Genomic DNA, 12156 nt, shown 5'->3' with positions numbered 1-12156 from the left:
GTTAGTAAAGATGTAAATTTTTCATGTAGTATTATCATATCCTGTACACCCTTCGAGAGTACATGTCAGGAATTTGATGATGATGATGATAATTCGATATTATTTTCAGCTTTTCTTACACAAATCTCCTTTATATATCAAAAATACCTAACTACTTCATGGAGAATTCTGAAGCATATCTTTTCCACAATATTTACCTCAAGCTTTTAGTTGGTACGGATATGTTGTGGCATTTTTGCAGTGAGACAAGGCTCAATAACTGAGCGCCAACAATTTATAACCCAAAATGAATGCTGTTCACACCACGATATAGTTTATATGAAAAATAAAAATTATCTCAAACACAGATTCTCTATGATATGACAGCGAGATGAGATAATAAGCCTTTTCAAGGAGGACTGGCTCCTATCAGTATTTTAGACCAAGATACACCTTGAAAACAGTGTTACCAATGGCCTTCACTGTTTTCAGCATGCTATCAACTATCGATATGGCTTAAATGCTTCATAACAGCATATACAAAATCCCCCCCCCCCAAGTTACACTCGAACATCATTCCTATCTGTACTGTAATTGTTTGCAGCTAGAAATCTCTTCATGTATTGTTTGACATACTAGATCAAAAAAATGACACCAAGAGAACTGTCAATCTTCATTATAGGATATAAGATTTGCATATTATACAGATGCATCCATTTTCTTGCAATAGGAGAGTGAATGCAGTGCACTATGGTATTAAGGGGACTTCCTATACAACACATCAATATTCAGAAGCAGCAAGAAACTAGCAAGAGTGATTCTAGGTTTACAAAATTAGAACCACCAAACATAATTAGTAAACACACAATCTGAGCTCAAGAATGAATAATTAGGTCTAATGGAATGAATACAGCAGAGAGAAATAATTAAACACAAGTTTAATTTAATAGTGCCTATATTTTGTCTGTTACAGCGACATCTTCAGGGATACAATATTAAAACTGTAATAACACACACACAAAATAGAAAATAATAAGTAGAAAAAGTTAGAGTAGAAGCCTAAAGTCCTAAGAATTAATGTTTCCCAAATCTTGGGAAGTTTAACACAATAATATTTATTTAGATTAGGCTGTTTTTTTTTTAAAACCTGCAGATTCTTAAAAAAAAAAAGCAGTCAAGTTTGTTGCAGTGATGTATAGTCATTATTCCCCCTCCATCTGATTTGGTACAAGGTATCCAATCCAAGGCATGGTCAGTGAGACCTGACTGACCATAGTTAGTCAGGTCTCGCTGACTAACTATGGTCAGTCAGCGAGATTCGTATTATGCTTAAACTGGGAGATGCTTGCAGATCTCCCAGTTTAAGCATACGATAAGTTACAAGAACAGGAACCTTGTAAACACCTGGACCAGAGAGGGGAGGGACTGGATCCTTAGGAGAGCAGATAAGGGTAGTCAGCTTCAAATGAGATTTGAAAGCAATACAGAGATTTCTTTATAAAGTTACGTCCGCTTTGTCTGAGGAGTCCCAGATATAGAGAAACATAGCAGCATTGCTATAATCTGCATGTTGTGAGGAATGTGAGGAGATGGGAGAAACAATTTTGTTAATCATTCTGGTACTGCAGCCATGGATAGGAAGATATGGTTGCAGACTTTGTTGATAATGATTTTAATAATACCACATTGATAAGTTAATTAGGGCAGATGATGGGAAAGTTTGTGTGTATCTACTTGTGTTGTAGGTTAATTGAGAAGATGTGTGATCAGAGTATCTACAAAACATAGGCTATTGTTATTTTCTGTTTCTATGAACTGGAGTCTGGTATGCTGACTGTTGTGGTGGAGGAGTAAAGAGAAATGTGTCAGAGCCATGTGCCAAATAGAGAACACATCATCAATGTACTTAGCTAGATAGAAGGTTCTTCTCTCTCTAGCCAATTTCTATATTGAAAAACAGGCTCTTGATACTGCCATTCTTAAACCTTCTATCTGGCTAAGATACACTAATGACGTGTTCTCTATTTGGCTAGCCGCTCTGACATATTATTCTGTCCTCCTCTTCTACCTCACATTCACCACCCCAGAATCCAGTTCATTATAGAAAAAGAAAATAACAATAACTTGCTTTTTCTAAATACAGTTACTACACATTTTCCCAATGGAATCCTTCCTTTCTTAGTTTAGAGAAAACTAACCCACACAGGTAGGTAGATACATACACAAACTTTCTCATCTACCCCTCCCTCGATAATATGGTATTATTAAAATCCTTATCAACAGAATCTCCGACCAGAACTTCCCTCGCAACTGAACTCTTTTTTATTACTATGCCTTCTTGTACAATGCCAGAAAGATTAACAAAATAATTATGCCTTAAATCCATCTCAACATACAGATTATAGCACTTAACCACATCTGCACTACTTTCTATTTGAAAGCACTGCACAGGTAGTGAAGCAAAAAGATTACTTTGCTTCACCACAGCAAATACAAACTCAAAATACTTTTTTTTTTTTTTTTTTGAATCGGTAACAGATTTAAAAAATCAACCCAATCTAAATAAATGCGATTGTGTTAAACTTCAAGATTTGGGAAGCATTAATTTTTACACAGCCTGTTCTACAGCCACCGGTATTCATAGAGGGTGCTCCCCCACCCCACAACTTCAGGATTTTAGTCTACCATCTTCTACTTACTGTTTTCATGTGTGTTATTACAATTTTTATATTGTACCCGAGAATATGTCTTTCTGACAGAGGTGAAATATAGGAGCTATTAAAATTGGATCTAATTAGTTCTCTGTGCTGTATTTATTCCATTAAAACTAATTATGAGTGTTCTTACTTAAGCAAAAATCACTGTATTCTGTCCTGAGAGAGAGGAGTTTTTCTTTAAGCACTGTGAAACAATAATAAAGTTCACATTTAATGGTGCATAAAACTTTATTATTTTAATTATACCATAAAGAGAGCAGGTTCTGTTTCTCTATATTGTTTAACTAGGAGACTTCTCAGCTGTCATGATATCTGATTATGATGCAAACATTAATGTACGCATAGTTTAATAAGCCAGTGCAGAAAAAATTTTTTGCCAATTCCCAAATTGCCAATCCATTCATCCTTTGTTCATTAGGTATTTTAATGGATACCTACTTAGAGAGATTGCACTTGGGAAAGGTAAGTACTGGACATCAGGTCAGAAGCCCCAACTGCTTCTCTGCATTCCTCAGTTACCTAGTTTCAACTCTTAAGTGATCCTATTAATGTATTACAGGCCCTCAAATACATTCATTGAAAGAGCTGAAATCTCTAATGAAGAAGCAAAGTATTTTAGTTACCTTCATCCAGAATTACATTTTGTATTTTATTTTGTTATTATGAAACAAAATGCCATTCTGTTATTGTGAAACAAATAAGCCAAAAATTACATACTTAAGTATAACTTTTTAAGAATAAAATACTAAATAACACATGAGAATAATCTAACATAAATACTTACTAATAGCGGGAGCAATTCCACCAACAGAATTGGGTCCAGGAATGTGACCAGCTACAGCTGCTGCTTGAGCTGCTGCAGCAGCTTGGGCCGTAGCCGCTTGCTGTTGCATCTGCCGGTGGCACTGACGGAGGTCAAAAACCTAAATTTATAGAAATTATAAACAGTCCATTAGCTAACTGCATGCGTAGACTTGGGATGAGAACAATATTTAATGAATGGATGGATTTGTGATTTATACAGTTAACTGTTTAGAGGTAAAATAACATATGGAATGAAGTCAAGAAGAGAAATCTGTTTCTGTAAACACTTTTTTTTATTATCATGAGAGTGGTAATGGGAGAGTAGTAGGGTATATTTTTGTGAGAAATAATACAAGACTGCATTTTATTAGCAATGAAGCTATCAGAATCTGAATGAAAAAGGATTTGAAGATTAAAATAAAGCTGCAGAAGAAAAAGATATGCTGATTGTCACAAAAAGATGCAAGAACAGACTTCCAGGTGCCATCCCCAAGATTCTGTTCTTTCATCTTGACACTTTGAGACCTTATGACAAAATCGATCAAATATTTTAGATATCAAGAGTCAACTACTTAAGCTGAACGTAATACGCAATTTTGTGTTCACTTCACGGTGTGTGAAATATATTCATTATGATGGGTAGAAAGATTTATGGAATTTTCAAAATGCTTTCTACATGCTTTCTCACCGGTTTCACCAGAGTGAGACTGGTGAGTAAGAAGTGCTTTGAACAGTGGAGTCGCATGCTGTTTAGTGCTGTCGTGTGCCTTATGCAACCTGCGCTACAAAATTCATGTCAATCTGACCATATGAATTGCATTTTTATTGATGTATATGAAAGTTTTAAGCATGCATAGTGCATGAGTGCTGCTCATCTTAATTGATCCAATGCAATTAATTGTAGGATAACTTCATCATCATCATCAAATTCCTGCCATGTACCCTCAAGGGGCGTACAGGATATGATAGTACTACATGAAAAATTTACATCATTACTAACTTCATATCTACAATTTTCCTCCAAATCAGTCTGTTACTTGTCAAGACTCCAACATTATCAGATCTTATATTTCTATCGTCTAAGGCACTTTGTACCGTATCAATCCACCTATATCTTGGTCTTCCTCTGGGTCGTTTTCCTGCCAACTTGGCAGGAAAACGACCCAGAAAAGATTAGCAGGAATTTTGCTAATCTTTCCTCGCTCATTCTGTTTAAGTGACCATACCACCTGAGATTAGCTCTGCTAACGCATTCCTGGATGCTGACAATGTCAAGTTCTTTCCTAATATTCTCGTTTTTAATATGATATTGCCATTGATGCCATCTGTTCACGCCTCTAATCTTTCTCAGGACTCTCATATCTGCGGTCTCTAGTTTTTGGTCAAGTGTTTTACTTCTGACCCAGCTGTCAGATCCATAAGTTAAAACTGGTTTGAACACTGTCATGTATACAGCTAATTTAGTATTCCAACTAATTTCTCTCTTATTCCAAATGAATTTATTCAATTGACTTCCTACCATACCAGCTTTGCTGATTCTGTTGTCTATTTCCATATTTAATTTACCATCTTCACTAAAAATCGTGCCTAAGTAGCTGAAATGTTTTACTTGTTCCACAGGTTCTCCATTCACAACACAGTTGACATTTTCAATGATTCTGCTGATTTTCATTGTCTTTGTCTTTTTATTGCTGACCTTCATACCATATCTATTACAACAGTTATTCAATTTAGTCAGAGTAGGATAACTTTGAATACTTTAATTTATCAATTAATAAAATTTTAAATATGGAAAACATAAAGGTCAAATGAATAATAGCTATGCTTCATGAGCGCTATTCATGTGAAAGCACAAAGGGATTTTGAGATGAGAACAATATTTAATGAATGGATGGATTTGTGATTTATACAGTTAACTGTTTGGAGGTAAAATAACATATGGAATGAAGTCAAGAAGCATCCAGGAATGCGTTAGCAGAGCTAATCTCAGATGGTATGGTCACTTAAATAGAATGGGAGAGGAAAGATTAGCAAAACAAGTGTTCTCTGCCAGGTTGGCAGGAAAACGACCCAGAGGAAGACCAAGATATAGGTGGATTGATACTGTACAAAGTGCCTTAGACGATAGAAATATAAGATCTGATAATGTTGGAGTCTTGACAAGTAACAGACTGATTTGGAGGAAAATTGTAGATAGGAAGTTAGTAATGATGTAATTTTTTCATGTAGTACTGTCATATCCTGTACACCCCTTGAGGGTACATGGCAGGAATTTGATGATGATGAAGTCAAGAAGAGAAATCTGTTTCTGTAAACACTTTTTTATTATCATGAGAGTGGTAATGGGAGAGTAGTAGAATCAATGTAGTAGTAGAGTGAATGCACTGCATTCACTCTCCTATTGCAAGAAAATGGATGCATCTGTATAATATGCAAATCTTATATCCTATAATGAAGATTGTAAGTTCTCTTGGTGTCATTTTTTTGATCTAGTATGTCGAACAATACATGGAGAGATTCCTAGCTGCAAACAATTACAGTACAGATAGGAAGGATGTTTGAGTGTAATTTGGGGGGGGAAGAATTGTGTATATGCTGTTGTGAAGCAGTTAAGCCATATCGACAGTTGATAGCATGCTGAAGAAAGTGAAGGTAACACTGATTTCAAGGTGTATCTTGGTCTAAAATACTGATGGGAGCCAGTCCTCCTTGAAAAGGCTTATTTAAAACGAGGATATTAGGAAAGAACTAGACATTGTCAGCATCCAGGAATGCGTTAGCAGAGCTAATCTCAGGTGGTATGGTCACTTAAACAGAATAGGCAAGGAAAGATTAGCAAAACAAGTGTTCTCTGCCAGGTTGGCAGGAAAAAGACCCAGAGGAAGACCAAGATATAGGTGGATTGATACAGTATGATGTGCTTTAGATGATAGAAATATAAGATCTGATAATGACAATATTGAAGTCTTGACAAGTAACAGACTGATTTGGAGGAAAATTGTAGATAGGAAGTTAGTAAAGATGTAAATTTTTCATGTAGTACTATCATATCCTGTACACCCCTCGAGGGTACATGTCAGGAATTTGATGATGATGATGATAATTCAATATTATTTTCAGCTTTTCTTTCACAAATCTCCTTTATATATCAAAAATACCTAACTACTTCATGGAGAATTCTGAAGCATATCTTTTCCACAATATTTACCTCAAGCTTTTAGTTGGTACGGATAAGTTGTGGCATTTTTGCAGTGAGACAAGGCTCAATAACTGAGAGCGCCAACAATTTATAACTCACTTCATGGTAAGATTAGATTATCACTGGCAAATACTAGGGTGACAGATAATTTGAATTTTGATATGATTTTTAAATATAGCCATATAAAATGCACAGAGCAATCACTTGGGAAATTATTATTTTTCTGGGATGAACCAAAGAAAGGCTGAAATAACTTGTTTTACTTACTTATTTATACACAAGTTCAAACTTCCTTCGATTATAATCATACAATCCATGAAAGCTCTGGCAGAAAATGGGATATACAGAGTCAGCACTGTTTCCCCATTGTAAATATGGGCAAAAAAGTTATAAATTATTTATAGAAAATTCTATATTAAAAATTTGTCTATATCGGTGTCCTAAACACATCAGTTCACAGTTCACACACAAAACAGATGAAACTCAAAAAACAAAAATAACAACTCATGACAAATCACAACATTCAATTGGATTGGTTGACACAATAACTAATTACAACCACTGATTTCTATGTGTTACATAGAAATCAGTGGTTGTGCGCACACACCCTGCCTCACTTTATGGGTGGTTTAAAACCACTGAAATGCTAAGAATTTGACCCACTGCACTATTTGTATGTGTGTTCAAAGGTCCAAAGGTCTGTATTTGTCCGAGAGGCATGTGGTAAGGTTGTCTGCAAGGATAGAAAAATCACAACTCCATGGTGAACACAGGAAGTTAAAGAGGCAGTGAAGGAAAAAAAGAAAGCATATCAAAAGTTCCTGGCAAATAAGTCAGATTATTATTTATTATCTTCGAGAATACAGAGACAAATGTAACAAAGCTAAACACTGTGTACAACTAGCTAAACAAAAGTCATGGGAAGACTTTGGTAAGAACATAGAAAATAAATATCAAAAAGGTGGCAAAATATTCTGGAGGCTGTTGGAAAAGCTCAGAAATGGAGGAAAGAGTGCTGTAAAAGGAATCAGAGATGATAAAGGTGACATGAAAAAGATATCCTTGATGTATGGAGTAATAACTTCGAAAAATTGCTAAATGAAACAATCAGTGACAGAATTGTAGTAAAAAACACTCAACAGGCATGCAATCAGGAATAATATCCATACTTGAGGTAGAAAAAGGCATCAAAACAGTGAAATGTAGAAAGGCAGTGAGAGTAGATGATATTCGACCAGAAACGCTCAAGTATGGAGGTATAAAAGTCTTATAGTGGCTGCACTCCATATTCCTGAGAGACGAATCCCAAATGATTGGATTCGTTATGGGTACTATGAGAGCTACAATACCTGTAGCTCTCATAGTACCCATATATATATAAAAAGGGGAATAAAACTGAATGTGAAAATTACAGAGGTATTTCACTACTTAGTGTTCCTGGTAAGATTTATGCAAGTATACTTGAGAAACAGTTCAGAAGGATTGTGGAAGGGAAGCCTGGTGAAGAAGTGGGATTCAGGCCAAATAGAGGCTGTCAAGATCAGATTTTCACTTTATGACAAATAGTTGAGAAATCATGGGAATATAACAAAGATTTGTATTTAAGTGTTGTAGATCTGGAAAAGGCATATTACAAGTTGCCAAGAGAAAAGCTATTCAAAATGCTACAGTTGTATGGAGTCCAAGGAACATTATATCAAGCAATACCTAAGTTTTTATTTGAGTTTTAATCTGAGTCAGCAGTTAGAATTGGAGGAAGTACAGGAAGATGGTTTAATGTTAAATCTGGTGTCAGACAAGGATGTACATTATCCCCAATGTTATTTATTATCAATATGGATCACATTATGAAGGAAAGTGGTATTCAAACTGATATCAAAATTGGAGATGTTAATCTCAGCTCTTTACTTTATGCTGATGATGTTATACACCCTCTGTCCAAAAAGAAACCGAACTTTTGATAGAAAATAAAACAGGCCAATTATAATTATTCAAATCATTTATTTCAATCAATATACTCTCCCACAGCTTCGATACAGTGTTTGGCATTGAAAAATAGATTACTCGTTATTGTTCTTGAATTTATTGTGTGAAAGTGTTACAGCAGCACAAGCTAGGGAATAGTTACTGGAGTCTGATTCAGAGAACATTCTTAACAGCAAATATACTGATTCAAGAATGATTCTGAAAGTGAATATAGTAATTTTGAGCCTTCTGATAGTGGGTTACTTGTTCCAGTAATATTCCTGGGTCAACAGAAAATATTTCATTTTTGAGCCACAGATATCAAATTTCAATCTGGTTTTGTTGACACTGGAAAATACAGGTTAAAAACACCTTAATTCAATTTCAAGTAAGAGCACAATGCTGGATTTTTTTCCCACTGTTTTGGGATATATACATATGGAATGTCATAGGAAATGAATCCTAAAAAAATGTACTGAGCATAAAGCAATATCTGAAAGATAAACCTAATCAAATGGAGCCAAAAAACATTTCTAGTATGTGAATGTAAAATTTCACAAGGATGTCTGCTGTCTACAACACTTTCTAATATTTATATTAATGAAACATCAATACAGCGGAACACTTCAAATAGCCCAGGTATACAGAAATTTCCCAGAATAATATAATAAATACTCTATTATTATTATTTGGAGATGATCAGGTAATAATATCAGATGAGGAAGACAATTTACAAAGAGCAATATATAATTTAAACATTATAGAAGAACAGTTTGAAATGAAAATATACATAGATAAAACTAAAACAATGGCATTTTGTGGAGAAACTTTTATCATGGTGTAGCATATAGATGTACAGAGCAGCCTCAGTATTAAGTCACCTTTTTCATCTTTCCTTTGACAGTTGTTATCTTCATTTCTAAACTCTCCAACTCCATTAGCCTTCAGAATAGAACATTGTCACTTTCCTGATATTTATCCTTTTTATTCTTAACAAATGATCCCTCATGATTTTTTGTTAAGCTCTTTACCAAACAGCTAGATTCATTATATATTTTTCTCTGTATAGTCTCAGAGGATATTCTAACTTACATACTGGTAAGTTGCAATTTTTCTATCCTTGCTGAATCAATCTATGCATTATTTAGTCTACCTGAGTCTCCAAGGTTTGGTTTTTGTTTTTGGCACCATTTTTTTTCCCCCTTGAATAATATTTGTACATTTGAGTCTATAGTACACTTCTGAAAGCTGCTCAACTTTGATTCTTATTAAACTTGTGTAAATATTTTTCCTTTAAGTAGGAAATTAATTTTTATCCTACTCAAAACTAAACGTTACTCAATTCATATAATTCTCTTTATACTCTTGCATCCTAAATCAGTACAAAGATATCATTACCAACAATAACACAGTTAAAGAGATTGTGTGTGTGTTGGAAGTTTTTTCACTTGGTTTAATCCTTTATCCAAGCATGGATACCAAGCCATTATCCTGTTCACCTCTTGATTCGAAGAAAATGCTGACTAGCGAGGAAGAGTTTTAGTTTGGGGAAGAGATAGAAGTCAGAGAGAGCCACTGGGGGAATAGGGTGGATGTTCCAACAATTCACAATGCAGGTCACTTGATTTTCCCATTGCCAAAACACCTTTGTGGGCAGGTGCGTTGTCCTGATGAAAGATGATTTTTTTCTTCTACAAACTGGGTCTTTTCTCATGAATTTTTTTGTCTAGTCTAGTTAAAGGATCGGAATAATATTTCCCAGTTATTCTTTTACCCTTTTCAAGATAATTAGTGAACAAAATGCTTTTAGCATCCCAAAAGACCGATGCATGACCTTTAGTGCTGATGGAACAGACTTTGTCTTCTTTGGCACTGAACAACTGCCTTCTGTCCATTGCTTTGACTGCTGTTTAGATTCTGGTGTGTAATGATGAATCCAAGTCTCATCCATAGTAATAAATCGACATACAAAATCAGTTTTATTCTTGTTAAAATGCTCCAAGCACTGTTCAGAGATTTTCATGCGAGTGCATTTTTGATCTGCTATGGGCAAGCGTAACACTCATCTTGCGCAAAGCTTCATGCAATTCTTCATGCAAAACATATCTTACACGTCCTTTTGAAATGCCTATAGTCTCAGCGATTTCAAGCACTTTGACTCGCTGGTCATCCAATACCATATCGTGCACTTGATCAATGATTTCTGGTATTGTTACACTTTTTGGACATCCTTCATGTGGATTATCTTCAAGGCTGGTACCGCCACGTTTAAACTCGGCAGCCCATTTCTTAATTGTCAAAAACGAGTGTGCCCATAAACTTTTATGAACTTCAAATGAATTTCTTTTGCCGTTAAACCTTCTTTTGCAAGAATTTTATAACCACATGATACTTAATTTTATCCATTTCAAGGGATACAGATGATAGTTTTGCTTCAGACAGCTGTATAAAACAAACTACTTGATAGAATGACTTGCAATTTCGCTGAATGCTTATGACAGATGTATCAACTTAGAAAAAAATAATCTCGCTGCTAGTGTTACCATCTATGGTAGAGGATGAGAATTTTTCAGACCACCCTTGAATTTATGCACATCTCATCATCATCATCATCATCATCAAATTCCTGCCATGTACCCTCAAGGGGTGTACAGGATATGACAGTACTACATGAAAAAATTACATCATTACTAACTTCCTATCTACAATTTTCCTCCAAATCAGTCTGTTACTTGTCAAGACTCCAACATTATCAGATCTTATATTTCTGTCGTCTAAGGCACTTTGTACCGTATCAATCCACCTATATCTTGGTCTTCCTCTGGGTCGTTTTCCTGCTAACCTGGCAGAGAACACTTGTTTTGCTAATCTTTCCTCTCCCATTCTATTTAAGTGACCATACCTTCTGAGATTAGCTCTGCTAATGCATTCCTGGATGCTGACAATGTCAAGTTCTTTCCTAATATCCTCATTTTTAATATGATATTGCCATTGATGCCATCTGTTCACGCCTCTAATCTTTCTCAGGACTCTCATATCTGCGGTCTCTAGTCTTTGGTCAAGTGTTTTACTTCTGACCCAGCTCTCAGATCCATAAGTTAAAATTGGTTTGAACACAGTCTTGTATACAGCTAATTTAGTGTTCCGACTAATTTCTTTCTTATTCCATATGAATTTATTCAATTGACTTCCCACGATACCAGCTTTGCTGATTCTGTTGTCTATTTCTATATTTAGTTTACCATCTTCAGTAAATATTGTGCCTAGGTAGCTGAAATGTTTTACTTGTTCCACAGGTTCTCCATTCACAACACAGTTGACATTTTCAATGATTCTGCCTATTTTCATTGTCTTTGTCTTTTTATTGCTGACCTTCATACCATATCTATTACAACAGCTATTCAATTTAGTCAGAGAATCTTGCAGACTTGTAGCGGATTTATTTAGAAGTATAACATCATCCGCATAAAGCAAAGAGCTGACATTAACATC

General features: G+C 35.1%; 1 protein-coding gene across 1 annotated transcript in view; it reads right to left on the bottom strand.

Moving 5' to 3' along the window:
- The window catches only part of Med (Smad/Smad4 homolog Medea), a 278163-nt gene that overhangs the window by 15691 nt on the left and 250316 nt on the right, over positions 1-12156 (bottom strand). The window contains exon 14 of the mRNA XM_090413229.1: positions 3481-3619. Within this exon, the coding sequence (XP_090269355.1) occupies positions 3481-3619 (139 nt within the window). The remainder of the gene's footprint in view (positions 1-3480; positions 3620-12156) is intronic.

This window comes from Typopeltis vanoorti, chromosome 23, assembly GCF_054136105.1.
Source record: "Typopeltis vanoorti isolate ZY-2024b chromosome 23, IOZ_Tvanoo_1.0, whole genome shotgun sequence".
Classification (NCBI taxonomy): Eukaryota; Metazoa; Arthropoda; class Arachnida; order Uropygi; family Thelyphonidae; genus Typopeltis; species Typopeltis vanoorti.
The sequence above is the reverse complement of the archived record's forward strand: the minus strand, read 5'-3'. Positions and strand labels throughout refer to the sequence as shown.